Source organism: Terrapene carolina, unplaced genomic scaffold (assembly GCF_002925995.2).
Source record: "Terrapene carolina triunguis isolate 2854851 unplaced genomic scaffold, T_m_triunguis-2.0 Scaffold517, whole genome shotgun sequence".
Taxonomy (NCBI): Eukaryota; Metazoa; Chordata; order Testudines; family Emydidae; genus Terrapene; species Terrapene triunguis.
In genome coordinates, this window is record NW_020664868.1 from 2,036,798 (window position 1) to 2,054,605 (window position 17,808).

The 17,808-nt window shown below is 56.0% G+C and overlaps 2 protein-coding genes across 5 annotated transcripts in view; both read left to right on the forward strand.

Moving 5' to 3' along the window:
• PAK4 (p21 (RAC1) activated kinase 4) overlaps positions 1–11,779 on the forward strand; it is a 95,699-nt gene extending 83,920 nt beyond the window's left edge. For all 4 annotated transcript variants that reach the window (XM_026658840.2, XM_026658839.2, XM_026658838.2 and 1 more), the window contains 6 exons: positions 14–487; positions 2,091–2,224; positions 3,910–4,036; positions 7,631–7,756; positions 9,821–9,955; positions 11,443–11,779. In XM_026658840.2, coding sequence (XP_026514625.1) covers positions 14–487; positions 2,091–2,224; positions 3,910–4,036; positions 7,631–7,756; positions 9,821–9,955; positions 11,443–11,598 — 1,152 coding nt within the window. In that variant the 3' untranslated portion in view covers positions 11,599–11,779. The remainder of the gene's footprint in view (positions 1–13; positions 488–2,090; positions 2,225–3,909; positions 4,037–7,630; positions 7,757–9,820; positions 9,956–11,442) is intronic.
• A 173-nt stretch (positions 11,780–11,952) lies between these two features.
• Positions 11,953–17,808, forward strand: part of LOC113407918 (sushi domain-containing protein 6-like) — a 21,459-nt gene continuing 15,603 nt past the window's right edge. The window contains exon 1 of the mRNA XM_026658849.2: positions 11,953–12,138. Coding sequence (XP_026514634.1) covers positions 12,079–12,138 — 60 coding nt within the window. The 5' untranslated portion in view covers positions 11,953–12,078. The remainder of the gene's footprint in view (positions 12,139–17,808) is intronic.

The window sequence follows — 17,808 nt, forward strand, 5'->3', positions numbered from 1 at the left end:
TCTTTCCTTCCAGGCAGAGCCCAGGTCTGCGAGGCCCCAGGAAATGGCGTCCAATGGGCCAGTAAGCGGGAGCAGTGGCTCCTCCAGGGTCCACCAGCCAGGCCAGCCGAGGTCCAAAAACCCAGAGCCGCCCCATCCGGGAATCTCCCCGCACGCATCAGAGCCCCACTTAACTCGCATCCCCCAGTCAAACCCCCAGCCATCTTATTCCCAGCCGCTGCCGCCGCCTCCTCCCCCCACGGCCTCCCAGCAGCCCCGCTCCCCGCAGCGCGAGCCCCAACGGGTCTCCCACGAACAGTTCCGAGCCGCCCTGCAGATGGTGGTCGACCCGGGCGACCCCCGGACCTACCTGGACAACTTCATTAAAATCGGCGAAGGCTCCACGGGCATCGTCTGCATTGCCACGGTCAAGAGCACGGGGAAGCTGGTGGCCGTGAAGAAAATGGACCTGCGGAAGCAGCAAAGACGCGAACTGCTGTTTAATGAGGTAGGTGACACATCTAACACACGGGAGCTTCTCCGCACCTCGGGGGGAGCCCCCCTTCTTCAGAGCCCTGCCTTACGGACAGGGGATGGTGGGGACCGCAGTCCCCTTCGGGCCGGAGGGTGTGCTGTCAGCGTTGGGCGTGCTGTCAGCGCCACTATTGGGGTGCAAACTTGGAATCCTAAAGGGGAGCAGTCCATTTGGCCAGTCTCTTTGAAGCTGGTTCTGTCATGCTGTCCCCTGGGTGGAAAGTGTCTGGATTTGGGGGAAAAGTGGGGAGGAGGGATGTTTTGGAACGTCCTGTACACATGTGCGTTGCTATCTGTTGGAGAAGGAATTCACCCTTCGTTCCTGAGGGAGTTCGTTCCGCAGTCTCAGACCAGGCCCTGAAATGGCTTCGTCTCCTGGACAGATGAGCTTTACCCTTATTGCAGAAACTTGTTCATAGTGCCAGAGGGGTGTCGCTGATGACCGCGATCTTCATCGCAGAGTTTTAGTCCGTCTTTTAGCTATCCTGGGCCCAGGACGTTGAGTGCCTTGAAGATAAAGGCAGAAAGGTCTTTGGCCAACTCAAGATGCAGACGGGCATTCAGCAGGGTTTTCAGAAGCGCCTGAGCGAGTTAGGTGCCTGACCTGCTTAGATGATTTTGAAAAAAATCACTAGGGGCCCGTCTGCATCCTTAGGTGCATAAATTCCTTTACAGAGCCGGCCCTTGGGCTCCCAATTCCCACTGAAAGGTGATGAGACTAGACTCAGAAGTCAGTTCTGAAAATCGATGGAGGCTCCCCAGTTCTTAGGTGCTCCTGGTCCCTGCCCCCTTCTCCCGATGAGCTTCCAGTCTGACATTGGCTGTACCAGGTCTTAGCAAAGGTTACGGCCATGAAGTCACCCAGTGGCAGGTTACGGGTACAGGCACTTCTTGTCTGTTCAGGGAAAAGGGCTGGCTTCTGGCTGCAGTGGGGAGAAGAGAAGGGCTCAGATAAACCTCCAGGCATTGGGAGGGCGATCTTAAAGGAGCAGGGAGCATCCTTTAGGATGATCCTAAGGGGATTAATTAGGAGAAATGGGATGCGGTGAAACCAGGGAATATTTAGGCTGAATCTCAGGAGATGCTTCCTAGCCTTGGACTCTGTTACCGCAGCTTCTCTCGCACTGTGGGTCACACAGTACAGACTGGTCACGTGGCGATTGGCTCCGCCTCGTTTCCAGCTGCGAAACCGTAAGGAGCTAAAAATGCATCGTGCGCAGCTAATGTCGCTTCTCAGTGTCGCTTCTCCAGCAACGCCCAATCCTCCCCCAGTAAGCACTTACTGTTACCTCTCCCTCTGTGACTTGCGTTGCCCACATGGCAAATGCCACAGGGATACAGTCCCCTTGTAGAGCGAGTGCCACCCGAGCCAATCTCTAGCTAGGCTCTAGGGTGGAATTTCTGGTGGGGTGAACCCACATTCAAGTCAGGTTTCTTTTCCCCTCCTTTCTAAAAAGGCTTTTCCTCTGTACATCATGGAGCTACGTCCTCGTTTGCATTGCCGGCTCTTAAACCCCACCGCCCCGTTCCTCTGCCGGCGCCGGCCGTAATGCCCCGCTCTGCACCCTGCTTTTCAGGTGGTGATTATGAGGGACTACCAGCACGAGAACGTGGTGGAGATGTACAACAGCTACCTGGTGGGGGACGAGCTGTGGGTGGTAATGGAGTTCCTAGAAGGCGGAGCTCTGACGGATATCGTAACGCACACCAGGTACGCCATCCTGCCCTGGGGCCTCGCACCTGGGCCAGCTGACCCCTCTGAGGCCAGCCTCTGAAGCAAGGTCGGCAGCGGGCGTGGAAGTCCTAGATAGAAAAGGAGCACTAGAAATGCCAAGGGGTGAGAGTGTGTGTCAGGCTCCAGGCCTGTGCCTGGCAGTGCAGATGCCAGGGAAGCCAGGCCGGATGGGTCTCAGTAGCTCCAGCTCAGGAGTGTGAAAAGCTGGAGGGCAGGAGAGGGGAGCCCTGGGACCAGGCTGCTCAGAAGGGAGATGGAGGGTTAGGTTATGTTTGTGGGTATCGCTCCACCGCAGGGTTAACTCGGGTGCTGCCCCAACTCTCCCCTGAGTTCAGTGGTGCTGTAAACCCAGGCTAGCTGGCCCATGCGGACCCGAGTGAGGCTTTCATGCAGGCTGGTAACCTGCCCACTTTACAGTGAGGACGCAGACTAAATCACCGAGCACGGATAATCTTCCAGTGCCTACCCACAATTCCCTCTGTGCGCCCAGGACAGACACATTCACTGCGAAAGAGGCCTAGAGCGGCTCAGCTTCCTGCAGCACGAAGACCCATGGGATGTGCCCCCAGTAGCCCTAGCGACGCCCCTGGGCGGGGAGCGCAGCACCCGTGACTGGCTACGCTAACCTGAGTGTGGCTGCTCACACCCGGGGGAGGCTAGCGCGGGACTGTACCGCTCTGCAGGGATGACCCACCCAAAGAGACTAGTGCCAGCCCCAGACAGGCTACATCTGCACTGCCCAATCAGCTCGGAGGACTGGCCTGGACTCCCTGGGCTAGCCCGGCCCGCGTGTGAGCAGCCACTCTGCAGGGCCGTACCCGAGTTACTGTCTCTCTGCGCTGTCTGAGGACCCAGCCCATGGTTCTCTGGGAAATACTCCTGGTGTCTCAGCACAGTCCCTTGCGGGAGAACGTGTCTCTCCTTTGGGGGAATTGTGGGAAGGGCATTGGAGGGTTATCAGGGCTCCAGTGACTTAGCCGGTGTCCTCGCTTTAGAGTGCATGGTTCCAGCTCAAGTTAAAGCAGAGCCGAAAATCTAGGGACAGAACCCAGGAATCCTGACTCCCCAACCCCCACTAGAGCTGGGGACAGAACCCAGCAAACCTGACTCCCAGCCACGCTGCTGGGTCAGCTAGCTGGGCTTAAAACCCCTCCAAACCCAGGCCAGAGGTCTTCCTGTGTAGATGGTAGGGCTAGAGCCCAGGTTCCGTGTGTAGCATAGCTGTACCCCAGAGGCGAGTTCTAGGGGTGGGGCTGCCCCACCGTGGGGCTGCTGAGTAGCTCTCTGAGTTGCTTTTCTGCCTGGCATCCCCTCCCCATTGTGTGTGGGTCTCCCTTGCGGGTCTGCAGTTCTCCGTGAGCCCATTGCGTTCAGGTAGTGATCAGAGCTGGGCGTATCTGCTAAAAACAGGCTGGGACTTTCCGTCCCGGCTCTGCCAGACTCGCTGTGTGACCGTGAGCAAGTCCTTCCTTGGTTTCCCCATTTACGAAGTGGTGATAATGCTTCCCCCACCTAGGGTGGGTCTGAGGCGGAATGAGAGCTGGCAAAGCCCTTCCCGTCGGTCTGACGCTGGGCGCTACGCCAGGGCAGTTCCCTCTGTTACTGCAGATCACTGGGAAGCGGGTGGCTTGTCGGTGCTCTGAACCTTTCTCTGCTTCCAGGATGAACGAAGAGCAGATCGCCGCCGTCTGCCTGGCTGTCCTGAAAGCACTTTCTGTCCTCCACGCCCAGGGGGTCATCCACCGAGACATCAAGAGCGACTCCATCCTGCTCACCCACGACGGCAAGGTAAGTGACACACACTGTGCCCTCTCCCGTGGGGACAGCGACACCTAGCGGCGCATTTCGGTATCGCTGCAACCGATAAATCGCTGCGTAAAGATAACAAGGAGTCCGGTGGCACCGTAAAGACTAAAAGATTTATTTGGGCGTAAGCTTCTGTGGGTAAAAAACCCACTTCTTCAGATGCATGGAGTGAAAATTACAGCTGCAGGCATTAAATACTGACACATGAAGAGAAGGGAGTTACCTTTCCAAATGGAGAACCAGAGTTGACAAGGCCAATTCAGTCGGGGTGGATGTGGTCCACTCCCAATAATTGATGAGGAGGTGTCAATACCAAGAGAGGGAAAATTGCTTTTGTAGTGAGCCAGCCACTCCCAGTCCCTATTCAAGCCCAAATTGATGGTGTTAAATTTGCAAATGAATTGTAGCTCAGCAGTTTCTCTTTGAAGTCTGTTTTTGAAGGGTTTTTTTGTTCAAGTATGGCTACTTTTCAATCTGTTGTTGAGTGTCCAGGGAGATTGAAGTGTTCTCCTACTGTCTTTTGTATGTTACCATTCCTGATGTCTGATTTGTGTCCATTTATTCTTTTACTTAGAGACTGTCCGGTTTGGCCAATGTACATGGCAGGGGGGCATTGCTGGCACGTGATGGCATATATCACATTAGTAGATGTGCAGGTGAATGAGCCCCTGATGGTGTGGCTGATGTGGTTGGGTCCTCTGATGGTGTCGCTAGAGTAGATATGGGGACAGAGTAGGCAACGGGGTTTGCTACAGGAATGGGTTCCTGGGTTAGTGTTTCTGTGGCGTGGTGTGTAGTTGCTGGTGAGTATTTGCTTCAGGTTGGGGGGTTGTCTGTAAGCGAGGACTGGCCTGCCTCCCAAGATCTGTGAGAGTGAGGGATCGTTTTCCAGGATACGTTGAAGATCGTTGATGATGCGCTGGAGAGGTTTTAGCTAGGGGGTGTACGTGATGCCCAGTGGTGTTCTGTTATTTTCCTTGTTGGGCCTGTCCTGTAGGAGGTGACTTCTGGGTACGTGTCTCGTTCTGTCAATCTGTTTCCTCACTTCCCCAGGTGGATATTGTAGTTTTAAGAATGCTTGATAGAGATCTTGTAGGTTTTGTCTCTGTCTGAGGGATTGGAGCAAATGCAGTTGTATCTTAGGGCTTGGCTGTACACAATGGATTGTGTGATGCCTCCTGGATGGAAGCTGGAGGCATGTAGGGAAGTATAGCGGTCAGTTGGTTTCCGGTATAGGGTGGTGTTTGTGACCATCATTTATTTGCACTGTAGTGTCCAGGAAGTGGATCTCTTGTGTGGACTGGTCCAGGCTGAGGTTGATGGTGGGGTGGAAATTGTTGAAATCTGGTGGAATTCTTCAAGGGCCTCCTTCCCACGGGTCCATATGATGAAGATGTCATGCAAGTAGAGGGGCGCTAGGGGATGAGAGCTGAGGAAGCGTTGTTCTAAGTCAGCCATAAAAATGTTGGCACACTGTGGGGCCATGCGGGGACCCATAGCAGTGCCACTGACTTAAAGGTATAAGTTGTCCCCAAATCTGAAATGGTTGTGGGTGAGGACAAAGTCACAAAGCTCAGCCACCAGGTGTGCCGTGGCCTCATCAGGGACACCATCCTAGGGTTCTTGCCATTGGCTATGGCTCCCCTATAGGGCTCGTCTCCACCGCAGCGTTAGCGTGAGGCACAACTCGAGTGTTGCCCCTAAGCCGACTCCCAGAAATCTCTAGCTTGGGTTAAGTGGCGCTTTAAGCTGGCCCATCAGAGGGGGGTTGTTCATGGCTGAGTGCTGCTGACGTTGGAGTTTCAAGGGGGAATAATGCAGTGGAGACGCAGCCGCTTGTGCTACAACAACTCGGCTGCTAATCCGATCGCTCTGCGTAGCTGGAAGGGTGTTACGCAGTCTAGCCACGCGCACTAGAACTAGCTAGACAGCGGTAACTCCAGGGTACTAACTGTTAGAGTGCAGACACGCCCATATCAATGTGCTAACTCGCGTGAGAACTCCACACTGCCCTGTCGTCACTAGGGGCTTGCGTAGCATTGTAGTGAAGACACTGCTACGCCAACAGGAGACCTTCTCCCGTCACCGTGGTTAAGCCACGTCCCCGAGAGACGGTAGCTATGTCTCCCGTCATCACAGCACTGTCTACACTGGGGGTTAGGTGGGTATAACGGTGTCGCTCAGGGGTGTGGATTTCTCCAAATTCTCCTGTTTTTGTTTTTACAACCGCCTTTCCTATTGAAGTAGAATATGCTTTTTCCATCGTATGGGGAAGACGAGGGGAGCGGGCTGTGCAGGGGAAACCATCCAATTGACTGCACCCTGCGAACAAATGTGGGGAAAGAAGTGGAGTTTTCTCTAATCTGGTTCAATTCCCATCCTTTTAAAAACGGTTGTAAAAAGTAGGTTAAAAAACTCCTTCAGATAGTGTAAGCGGATTGTGTCTCCTTTAAAGCAGAACAAAAAAAGCTTTTTTTCACATGTACATCTTCAGAGCGTGGTAGAAATGTGAGCTAAGTGTCAGACTGGTAATGGAATATCCATGTTTTCTCTTTAAATAACCCTTCCATTTGAAAATCAAGTTGTTCATCTTTTTCATTTCCTACCAGGGCCAAAGTAATTGGCTCTTTTTCCCTTTGGGGCTCGTGGTGAGGCTTTGTTCTAGGTCTTAACGGCATGGTTACAAGTCTTAAGCTCACCTTCTTTCAGAACCTAACCCAGCCCACGAGAGCCAGAAACGATTGTGTAATGAAACCAACCAGTCTCTGTTTCAATATGGCACGCGTCTTGGCCTATCCGTGCCTTTCTGGGCAGTCCATCCGATTCACCAGGCACCCCTTTGGATACAAATCTGACTTCCTCACGAGCGAATCATACGGAAGCGGCTTCAGTCCCTCGTGCAGATTTGCATTTGGCGTGCTTTAAATTACAAAAAAAAAAAAGCCGGATTGATCTTTCCTTTGGCTCCATTTTCCGTCTGCCTGTGCAAATCCGCCTCATTTCTCAGGGGGTTTGCCATCAGGCCCAGCAGATGCCGTTCAATAGCAGGTTTTGAAATCTCAGTAACTCCCTGTCTCTCTTTTCCCCCCACCCCCCTTTCATCCAGAAGGCCCAAACCTATTATACCCTGGCTATTATGGAGTAATTGCCTGCCAAGCTTGCTTTTGAATCTGAGCCATTTTGGAGTGATGCCGATGTGAAAAGGGTGTTTTGTTTACACTGATAAACTCCTGTGAAGCTCTTACACTTCTGAATATGGGGATTGTAAATCTGGTACTTGGGAGATTCTGATCACAGCGGGTGGAGGCTGGGGAGGAATTATGGATTTAAAAACTAAACAACTTTGCAAACCGGCGTTGATCACTGAAGTGTTGAGCGGCTTAAGCTATTTTTAGAATTAAACTTTAGACTCCTCTCCGCTGCTTCTTCACGGGTCTCGTTTCAGTTGCATTTTTGGGCCCTCTTCCTTGCTGGGGGTCAAGGATTGCTCTCTGCGGCGTTGCAGGCCGGTATGGCCGCTGCCAGCCGTTTTCCCTGTGCTAACTCTCAACCCCTTTTCCTTTCCTCTCTCCCTAGGTGAAGCTCTCTGATTTTGGGTTTTGCGCGCAAGTGAACAAAGAGGTCCCGCGGCGGAAGTCGCTGGTGGGAACCCCCTACTGGATGGCGCCAGAGCTCATCTCCCGACTACCTTATGGACCAGAGGTAAGGTTAGAGGGGCAGGGCCCTGGGATCCCTGGGGGAAGTTCATCCTGGCCCCTTCCTGAGAAGGCTCATCGAAGGGCTAAGAAAGGCCACTGCTAGAGAAGGGAGATGGGAGCAGTGGAAATGACGGAGTGTCAGGGAAACGAACAACCAGGGCCTGGGCGATCCCTAGTTTAGTGCCTGGGTAATAAGCTGGCATCGTATGCTTCCCTCCCCCCAAATCGGGGATACAAACGGGGGCCTCGGCACAGCCAAGGGCGTTCTGATCCACCTGTCCACCCTGCAGGGAGATGAATAGATGGTAAAACCCCGGCAATGCTAAACCCTAGAGGCTGCGGGATGGAAAGGTGGATGCAGCTTTTAGCTTCCCAGGCGCAGAGGGGAACAGCAAGTTCCCAGCAGCGCGTGTGGAATGAGCTGGCAGGAGCCAGTCCACATCCCACTGACGCTAACTGGGCCTTGGATCAGCAGCCCTGTGAGGATCCCGGTGGGTCACCAGGTCGCCAGTGGGGCAGAATTCAGTTTGTCTTGTTCTACAATTTTGATGATGATGATTGCTGTGTATATATGCACATTTTTTCTAATGTTTGTAGACCGAAAGGTTCACAGTTGTGGGAGAAGTTCAGAAAAGCAGGGGAGGGGGGCAGTTAATTATTTAACGACTGTAGAGGTTGGGATTCAAAAAGTTAAAGCTTTATAGCTATTAACCTGCAAATTGTCAGCATCACATGTCAAAATCGACAAAGTCCGTAGCCTTAAACCAAACTCTCTCATACGTTCTCAGGCAGCATTTTCCTGACGTTGCCTGCCTGTACATTTCAATGATCATCAGTGGAAATGTTTTGCCGTGGTTTGTGTGTGTGCAGTGAAATTGACGGTTACACCCTAAAGGGTGGGTGGGTGGGTGGGTGTGTTTTTCTCTCCGTGCTCCCAAACCCCGGGGGCTTGTCTTGACTAGGAAAAGCAGATCGTGTAAGGCGGAGTTAAATCAGATGTGCTGACTAAGCCTGCTTGAAACTCTATCACTTTTCCTAGGCAGGACAAACCCTGCAGAGGGCCAGTTATTCCTGTAGCCGTGAAATCCGGTCTGCTTCTGGCACGTGTGTAGCAACAAAGGCCACTAGGTGGCGCTGTGTATAAATGCAAACTAGCCATAAGTGCGTTTGGGTCCTAAAAAGGAAAGTGCTCATGCTAACAGGTGCGGACGCGGAATGTGGTCCCTGTCTTTGGAAGACTTCCCTGCTTGCTTTCAATTCATGGCAGTCGTTCCTGTGCATCTTAGAAGCGTCTGTGTCGTAATAAAGCACTAGACACGCTTATGTCCCTGCTAATTAAGGGGCAAACTGTAGGCGGGGGGGGGGGGGGGGGGAGGGCCGCCGGGACAGGTTTAGAAACAAACCAGTCATCTGGTGTGTAGCAGGCTAGGCTCTGGGTTTCTATACCAGATGACTGGTGTTTCTAACATGCAGCTGCTGTCTCTGTCGGATCCAGACTCCAGGCTGCCTTGCCTGGGGGAGTGTGGCCTAATCGCTCTCTCAGTGAGGCCCTGTGGTGCTCTTCACCTCTGGCGAGGGTACCGGTCTTTCTGATTTAAATAGGACACCGATGTGCTGCCCAGGGAGCATTGTCTAGCAACTAGAGCAGGGGGGTAGGGATAGCTCAGGGGTTTGAGCATTGGCCTGCTAAACCCAGGGTTGTGAGCTCAATCCTTGAGGGGGCCATTTAGGGATCGGGGGCAAAAATCTGTCTGGGGATTGGTCCTGCTTTGAGCAGGAGGTTGGACTAGATACCTCCTGAGGTCCCTTCCAACCCTGATATTCTGTGATACTGGGCTGAGAGCTATTCCTGGACCAGGCACTTCCCCTCTGTGCTTCAGTTTCCCCTCCCTTTTGTCTATTTATGCTGTAAGCTCTGGGGGCAGAGACTGTCCATCACTCTGCGTCTTGCAGTGCCCAGCACAATGGGGCAGATTTGGGGGCACAGCAGCCCCCCACCCCACCCGTCATTCCGTCGCCAGTCGCTGTCCCTTCGCTTCCCTTTCACCCATCTCTCCTCTCTTTGCAGGTGGATATCTGGTCCCTCGGCGTGATGGTGATCGAAATGGTGGATGGAGAGCCCCCTTATTTCAATGAGCCCCCCTTAAAGGCAATGAAGATGATCCGGGACAACCTGCCCCCGAAACTTAAAAATGTGCACAAGGTAATGAACGTGTTGGTCATCTCCTCCTCTCCCGAGTTAAGTAGGGTCAGGAACCTGGATGGGAGACCCATAGGTGTGGTCAGCTTCCGCAGCGCGTGGGCCTGGTTCTCCCTCAGATGGGCTTCCATGGGGAGCTGTGTATCCGCTCCAAACGCTTTAGCAAGCTGGCCTGGTGAACTGGGTTCCTTTGTATTTGGGGGGGTGGGAGGACACAGACACACCCCCTGAGGACGTTGATGTTTCACGGTGACTCTCTCACGTCCGGGAATGAGACGGTTGCAGATCCAGTCCCATGCGCGAATGTGCCCCGGGCGGGAGTGGCAAGAACTTGAGGGAGGCCGATTCCCAACTCTGCCACCGCGCTGCCGAATGACCCTGGGCAAGTCCCTTCTCTCCCTGTTAGATTTCATGAAGCTGTCGGTACAGGGTGGGTGTGGAACAGGATGATGACAGGACCTGCGGACGTGTAGCAAAACCCTCTGTCTGCATTGTGAGAGAGAATATACAACTATGATGTTGTGAGCTCTCCATACACGTCGTGTACGTGATGTACGTGTGCGCTCGCATGCCTGCCGTTGGCTCTCCAAGTGAGAGCATGGGTGAACCATTGCCGCGTCGTGCCTCGGTTTCCCCTCCCACCTATTGTCCATTCTGAGCGCTTCGAGGCAGGGACTCCCTGTATGCACAGAAGGGAGCAGGAGTACGTGATCTACCGAAGGGCTTCCCTTGGTCGCGGCCTCAGCCGGGGGCTGAGCTCCACGGGCCTGTGCAACCTGCCCTATTTTTGGCATGCTGAACCACAGAGCCTCCCCTTTCTCACGGTGGTTGTGCTGCTTTTGCAGCGAGCGAGGAGTTAACAGCAACCACCCGTTTTACAGACTCGCTTCCAGCCGGGGGAGAGAGCGCCGTGCCCAGGAACGTCGAGGCAGAGAGCTTTCTGCATTCTGCTCTCCACTGGGGAACCCTGCCTCTGTGTGCTCCGGCCCCCTCTGAAGGGGGGGGGGGGCACGGATGCTATAAAACCCGAAGAGCGGAGTCACTTTTTAGCATGCATCTCTCTGGGTGCATGGGGGGGGGCGGGTGTCTCGCGTGCACTCGGGTTTGATGTCTGGGGATGGATTGCTCTGCGGGTAGGGAGGTGTCTTCTAGGATCTGTAACATGTTCTCGGTGACTCATTGCCAACTGCCCTGTTCCGCATCTGACTTCAGCGCCCAGATGACTTGGCACTTAAGGCCTGGGGTGAAATAGGGCGAGCTCAAGAGGCCTGTGCCCGGGGGATGGAGGTCGTGCCAGTCCATAGCTTCCCCCTGTTCCCTTCCCCAGCTCCAGCCCGTCCAGTTCCTGCCTGCTGCAGGATCCGGGTGGGTGGCCGACCCAGGGGAGCCTAGGGCTGAGGTCCTGCTCCTCCAGCCGTGGCTTCTCTAGTTCCCAGTGGCACTCGCTCTTCTCAGCCCCTGACTCATAGCTGCTCCTTCCTCCTCTGCAGGTTTCTCCTTCCCTCAAAGGATTCCTGGACCGCTTGCTGGTGAGAGATCCGGTCCAGCGAGCCTCCGCCAGCGAACTCTTGAAACACCCCTTCCTGGCGAAGGCCGGGCCTCCTTCCAGCATCGTGCCGCTCATGCGGCAGAACCGGATGAGATGAGAGTGCCGGCTGCACCGGAGAGAGAGAGAGAGAGAGACGCGTGCGCCGTCTAACCGCTCCCCACGCGGCCGGCCACGTCCCTGCCTCGTCCCCCGGCCCTCCGTTCTCCAGGGCGCCGCTGCCGTTCCCTTCGGCCGCCGCGGCAGGGACGGCGGCTCCCGACAGCCAGAGCAGCGGCAGGAGCGTCCGGCTCTCTCGGTCCCTCCGGGTTCCCGGCGGTTCCGCTAACTGGATTTACAACTGTGCCACTACTGTCGTGACTGTGGCAGGAGCTCTCCTGCCCGTCGCACCATGCTGCTGAGTGGAGGGGGCGGGGGGGCCAGCTGGGGGGGGGGGGGGGGGGGGGTTTTTTTAATGACTTTAAAATTTCTGATCAAAATGGTAGTTTTTACACACACACACAGACAAGGCGGGGCCGGGAGCGACAGACACTAAGCAACTCAACACTGGAACTTCCAGCCACGGCTAGAAGCGGCTTTGATGTCTGGGCTGCTCGGCTGCGGGCTCAATCTTCCCCGGGCCGGGACAGGAGCGGTCGGGGTAGGTAGGAGCGGTTTTGTTTAGCTCCGTAGCATTTGGGGGTTTTCGGTAGGGGGGGCGCCAGCGGCAGGGCATCCTCCCCAGCAGGAGGGAGGATGGCTCTAGACGCAGCCGGGAAAGCAAACGGCTCCTATTGCTGGGTTGTTGACAGCCCAAATCTCCCCCGGCCGTCTCCACCCCTGGTGCGTAACGGCTGAGGTCAGCACTGGTTGTGCTGCCCAGGCCCAGCCCAGCTGCGTGGTAACTTCGGGGTCTCCACCACACCGTCCCTCGCAGGAGACTAGAGGCTGTTGCTGCAGGATCTCGATGCTGCCCCCCCCCCCCGCCCCCCCACTCGTTCTGCGTTGAGGTCTAGACGCGTGCTGCTGCTCAGTCCCTGGGATTGGGGGAGCAGGGACTCGGCCCCCTGGCCTCTTTGCTTCACAGGTTCTTTTCCATCCGAGTAGCCCGAAGTGCATGGCTCACCCGTCCCCCGGGGCCTCCAAAACGCAATCCACTCCGGCCCCCTGCGTCTAGACTGGTGCGGAGAGACTCTGGTATCCCAGCATCCTTGATCTGTGCAGCCTTGCATGCTGGGATACCTGGCGTCTCTGCAGTGTGGGGGAGGGAGGTTCCCAACGCTCCCGGCCTGTTGCCCTCTGTTTTGGGCAGCCTGTGGGGTCAGAGAAACGAAGGCCTACGGGGACCAGAGGGCGTTGTAGCTCTCTGGTGTAGTCTGGGCTTTGGGCCTTGCTGGCTCATCTGGGAGAGATCCTGCCGGAGGGGGCTCCCTGTCCCTGGCAGGATCTCACCCGTCGGCAGGACCCCTGCGTCCAGCTCAGCGCAGGGAGGAGGTGACAGGGTCTGGTCATCGGTGTGGGTAGGGAGCTCGGCGCTCAGCATTGGTCGGGGGCTGGACTGAGCTGTGATCTCCGACACCAGCCAGGAAAGGGGGGCGGCTTCCCTACCCCTTACAGAGACTTTTCGGTCCGAGGCTGGCAGGCAGAGCGCTGCGTCCGCCAAGCAGCCCGCTCTGCGGCAGTGCCATGACGTGGCTCCAAAGGAAGAATCGCCCCGAACGTGGGCCAGAGTTTTGTTGCTTCTACTTTCCATTCTGCCAGGGGCGCCACGGGGGGGCTGCTCGGGGAGGGTCCCGCGTGCGGAAACTGAGCCATTTTGAGGAGGATTCCCCCCTGCGACATGCAATGAACATGCATGACTCCTCTGCATGCTTTCTGGGGAATGGGAGGGGCCCAGGGATGGTCTTTCTTTATGTGCTTTTAGATACTTCAGTTAGAGCAACTGGTTCGCTGCCTTTTTTTCTTCTCTCCGGGAGCCCCCCCCAATGCATCAGGAGTGGGCTGGTTCCAGGCACAAGGGGATTGTTTGCGGTTATTTTACCTGGTTTCCCTGGCCACTGGTTTCTTCTCTGCAGAACTGCACATCAGTCGTGCTTCTCGCTGCAAGAGAGAACTACAGGGCAACCTGCCTCTAGAGACTGACGGGGGAAGTGGGGGGAACGTGGGTCCAATCAGGTATTTTTATTTGCTGGGCCTAACCCTGCCATGGATGGAAATTGGGAAGTGGCTCCCCTGAACTCACTGGGGAGAGCGGAAGTCGGTCCACTTGGGAGCCAGCCACGGAAGTGGTGAAAGTTGGCTAATGTGTGAGATCTTCCAGAGCGCTCCGTGCCGGCCTAGCTCTCCTCTTACTGAGCCAGTGTCTTCCTGGGGTTTTTAGGGAGAGCGGGTTTGAGCCAGTGCTGCTGCTCGGTCGGCCGAATCCGTGACCCGTTCTGGCTGCGTGGGGCGACTCGGAAGCTGTCTGTTTCATGCTCTTTCCCCATTGGGCTTTAGCCTTAGTGTTTTGAAACCTATAAACTAGTTCACTTAAAAAACCCTTGCCGGGCCCGGCAGCATGCCCAGGATGGGTGGATTCACACCCACCCACAACTGACCATGAGGCAAAGCTCTCCGGCCCCCAACCCCAGAGCTCCACACAGACGGATTTACGGTGTGGGGGTGGGTCTTGTTCGATACAGCCCCCCGGGCACCGCGCTGTACCTCGGCTCTCCCTTCTCATCCCGGGCCCTTCGCCCAACTCCTGCCTGGGCTCCTGGGGGTTTTCTCAGCTTTGACACGTTGACATTTAAACTCCTCCCGTTTCTCAGCCTGCTTGAATTGTAGCGAAGCCCGGGGGTGTGAGACAGTCCCGTGCTGTACAGGACACACAGCCTTGCCACTTCTCACGCCCCTGGTCTGCTCTGACATAAACTACGTCGGCCGGCTCTGACTTCCTTCCCCCCTCCCCTGATCTCCCCACACGGGAAGGTTTAACCGACGTTTATTTTCATTGGGGTTTTCAGATCAATGACAGACCTTTGCCTGTCTCTCTTGCTTCACCCGGTCATGATGTGTTACTGGGTGCTCAGACCCCCTAACCTCTCACTGAGCTTCCCGGGGAGCGTGGGAGCTGGCGGGGGGCTCAGAGACTGGAGCAGAAGGGCTTTGTGGGTCACACTCAATGTCTCTCTGGGCTGGCGCAGCATCCTGGGTCTCCTTTAAGGCAATGGGACCTGGGGTGTGTGGTCGAGCGTTCCCAGGGGGCACGAGGACTGGGGGGAGGGGTTGTCCTTCCACTGGCGCCGGTGTTCGTCCCAATTTATGCCACTGTAACAGCATCTGCTCCTGGGCGTACCGGGCCAACTCCCCCCCTGGTTAAATCAGCCCCACGCGCGTGGGGCCTGCTCCTCAGCGGCTGTAGACCCATTGCAGGCCCCCAGTTTACATCAGCTGAGCATCCACTCCGTTCGCTCGCTGCTTCTCCGGGTGACCCCTGCCACCAGCGCTGGGCTCCGGCCGAAGAGCTGCCGCCCCTTTTCTGAATCAGTCCCTCCCCCAGCGCCTGCTGCTGTGGGGAAAACCCCAGCGGCAGTTTGCTCACTGAATGATCGGGCAGTCCTGCGTTCCCACGCTACGGCAGCGCACGCCAGCGGCGGACTTGTGACAATCAGCACCGGCTGTTACACAGCCACGTAAGACACTAGCGCCCCCCTGCATCACGTCGTCCGCAGCAACCTTCCCGGTGCGCCAATCCTCTGAGAAACCAGGCTATAAATGCCGGGGGGGCGGAGGGGATCCTGGCGAAGCAAAGAACTGGTGAACTCTGTCTAGAAACAACTACTGATTTGTTTTCTTGTTACTATTTTTTTTAAAGAAGCTATTTATATTGTCATTTTGTAACACTACAGTATTCCTGATTGGGGGGGCGGGGGGGGGGGGGGTGGGTTGGCCAGATTTGCTGTGACACTAAATGCTCCCAGCACCGAATCGGCCACGGACTGACTCGTATAAAAACGGAATTGGATCTTGTGCTGTGAGTTTGGGTTTTGGGGACTTGTTTTTGTTTTTGGTGGGTCTCCGCCAGGCAAAACTTTTCAACGAGTGTTGAGGTTAGTGTGACAATTACAGGCTTTCTTTTTTTGGAGGAAAACGAAACGCTGGCCTCGTGTGGTTTTTGTCGGGGGCGGTGGGGGTGTATGTGCAGTTTCACATGCTGCGGGGGCTAGAGCTGGGGTGGTTGTGGGGGGGGGGGATGCTACCCGTTGCTTGCTCTCGATATGTTACATATGGGCTGGAAGTTGAAGCCAGAGTCCAATTAGAAAGAAGGCACCGATTTTTAACCGGGCCGCATGATTAACCCTGGGCCCGAACTCCTGAGGGACGTACTGTGTTCTCCATCTCTTGGCATCTTCAAATCCAGGCTGGGGCCCAGACCCGCCAAGCCTCGGAGTTTTCACTGATTTCAATGGAAACCCGGAGCTGGGCAGGGCTGGCTTTCTTGGGCTCCCCACGTAGGGGACATGTGTGGAGGTCTTCAGCCTCTGATCTACAGGTGATCCGACCTGGCTCTTCCTGGCCTAGATGGTGTCAGTAACCGCCCCGTGGGGCTGTATCTGAGTGGGTTGAACATGCAGTGGGATCCCATGCTGCCCTGACAGTCCTGCCCTAATCAGCGCTGCAGAGAGAGAAAACAGGGAGTAAGGATCAGGAGCCCCCCCTTAAGGGGGTACAGCTCCCACTCAGCATCCCAGGCTTCTTTAAAACAATACAAGCGGCGGGGGGGGCGGGGAATCACACCCCCCAGTAACCTTTTAAAGTCATCATCAATCCCTCGGTGCCCCCCGTGTGCCCTTTGAAAACAGAAAGTAACAGTCATCTTCAAAAATACCCTCCAGCCGCCTGTTTCCCCCACATGGCTGGGAGGAAGGAAACTACAGATTTCCCAACCAGCGTCTTGGGCGGGGTGTGTGTGTGTGTGTGTGTGTGTGTGTGTGTGTGTGTGTGTGTGTGTGTGTGTGTGTCTGTCTGTCTGTCTGTCTGTCTGTCTGTCTGTCTGTCTGTCTGCTAGAGGTCCCACCGCACCAAAAAGCGTATGGTAGAGAGGGTGTAACTATGTCTCCTTACCAGGGAGCCAGGCCTGCTGCCGCTGGGCTCCAACTAAGATCTGGCTCTCGTGTCCGTCGTCCCCCCCCCCCCCGGGCGGGGTCGGGTCCCCCCCCCCCCCCAGGGCACACAGGGAGTTTCGGGGCTGGGCCAGGCCCATCGCGAAGGGCACAGGATTGTTTCGGCTGGATAGCGGCTGGTCCGTGCCGCCTAGAAGCCAGCGTCGTCCGTGCTAACCCCCCTTGTAGAGACTCCGCTGAAGAGCGTCCGCACACGCAGTTGCTCTGTCCTAGCTGCACCCCGCCCTGGTGAGTGCAGGACAACCAGCCACGGGTGGAATCACCCAGCGTTTCACCAGGACAACGTCTAGGCACCGAGCTCCCCGCACCTGCTGATCAGCTAGATCAACCGAACCTGAAGCGCAAGGAGGCCTCGGGACAACGGAGCCGACAGCGTCTGCCCCAGTGGAGGGTAGGGGCCAGCAATGGGCTACAGCAGCCTCCTCCCCACCACGCCCGGCACTAGAACGAGGCAGGCCAGCCCATGCACTATTTAGCTGGCATCCCTAGGATCTTTTTGCTGGCCTAATCTGCGGGCAAAACACTCCTGGTGTAGACAGACCAGGTCAAATTCAGCCACTGGGTCAGCGAAGCCAGGGGTGGACCCTGGGGCTAAAGGGGAGCGCGTGTGTGTGTAGACAAGGCCTCGGTTCCCGCAATTTCTCAGTCTCTTGCCCTGCGTGTTTCACAACGGGGCCGCGGGTCACCACAGCCTCCCATTCTAGACAGGAACTGAATTCTTGCGGGGAGAAAATCTGTCTCATGAGTCTGGGCGCAATCAGGGGGCCCTGATCTCTGTCGGGGTTTGTACAGCACCTGGCTCCATGGAGGCCCTGAACTCCGCTGGGGCCAGGAGGTGCTGCCAGGATAGAACTATCATCATCATCAAAGGAGAAAGGCCGTTCCCTGACCACCGGGATTATGTTTAGCTTTCAAAGGGAGCCAGATACCACCATGATGGGCCCTGGCTATTGACCTCTTTTGACTAGAATAATTTTTGTAATAACCTACCGTGTCCTCACGGGGTGATTTTTAGCTGTAGGGTTACGGGGAGGGGGGAGGAGCTAGAAGCCAGGACTCCTGGGTTCTGTCCCCGTGCTGGGAGGGGCGTGGGGGTGTATTGGGTTCGAGAGGGAAGCTGGAAGCCAGGACTCCTGGGTTCTGTCCCCGTGCTGGGAGGGGCGTGG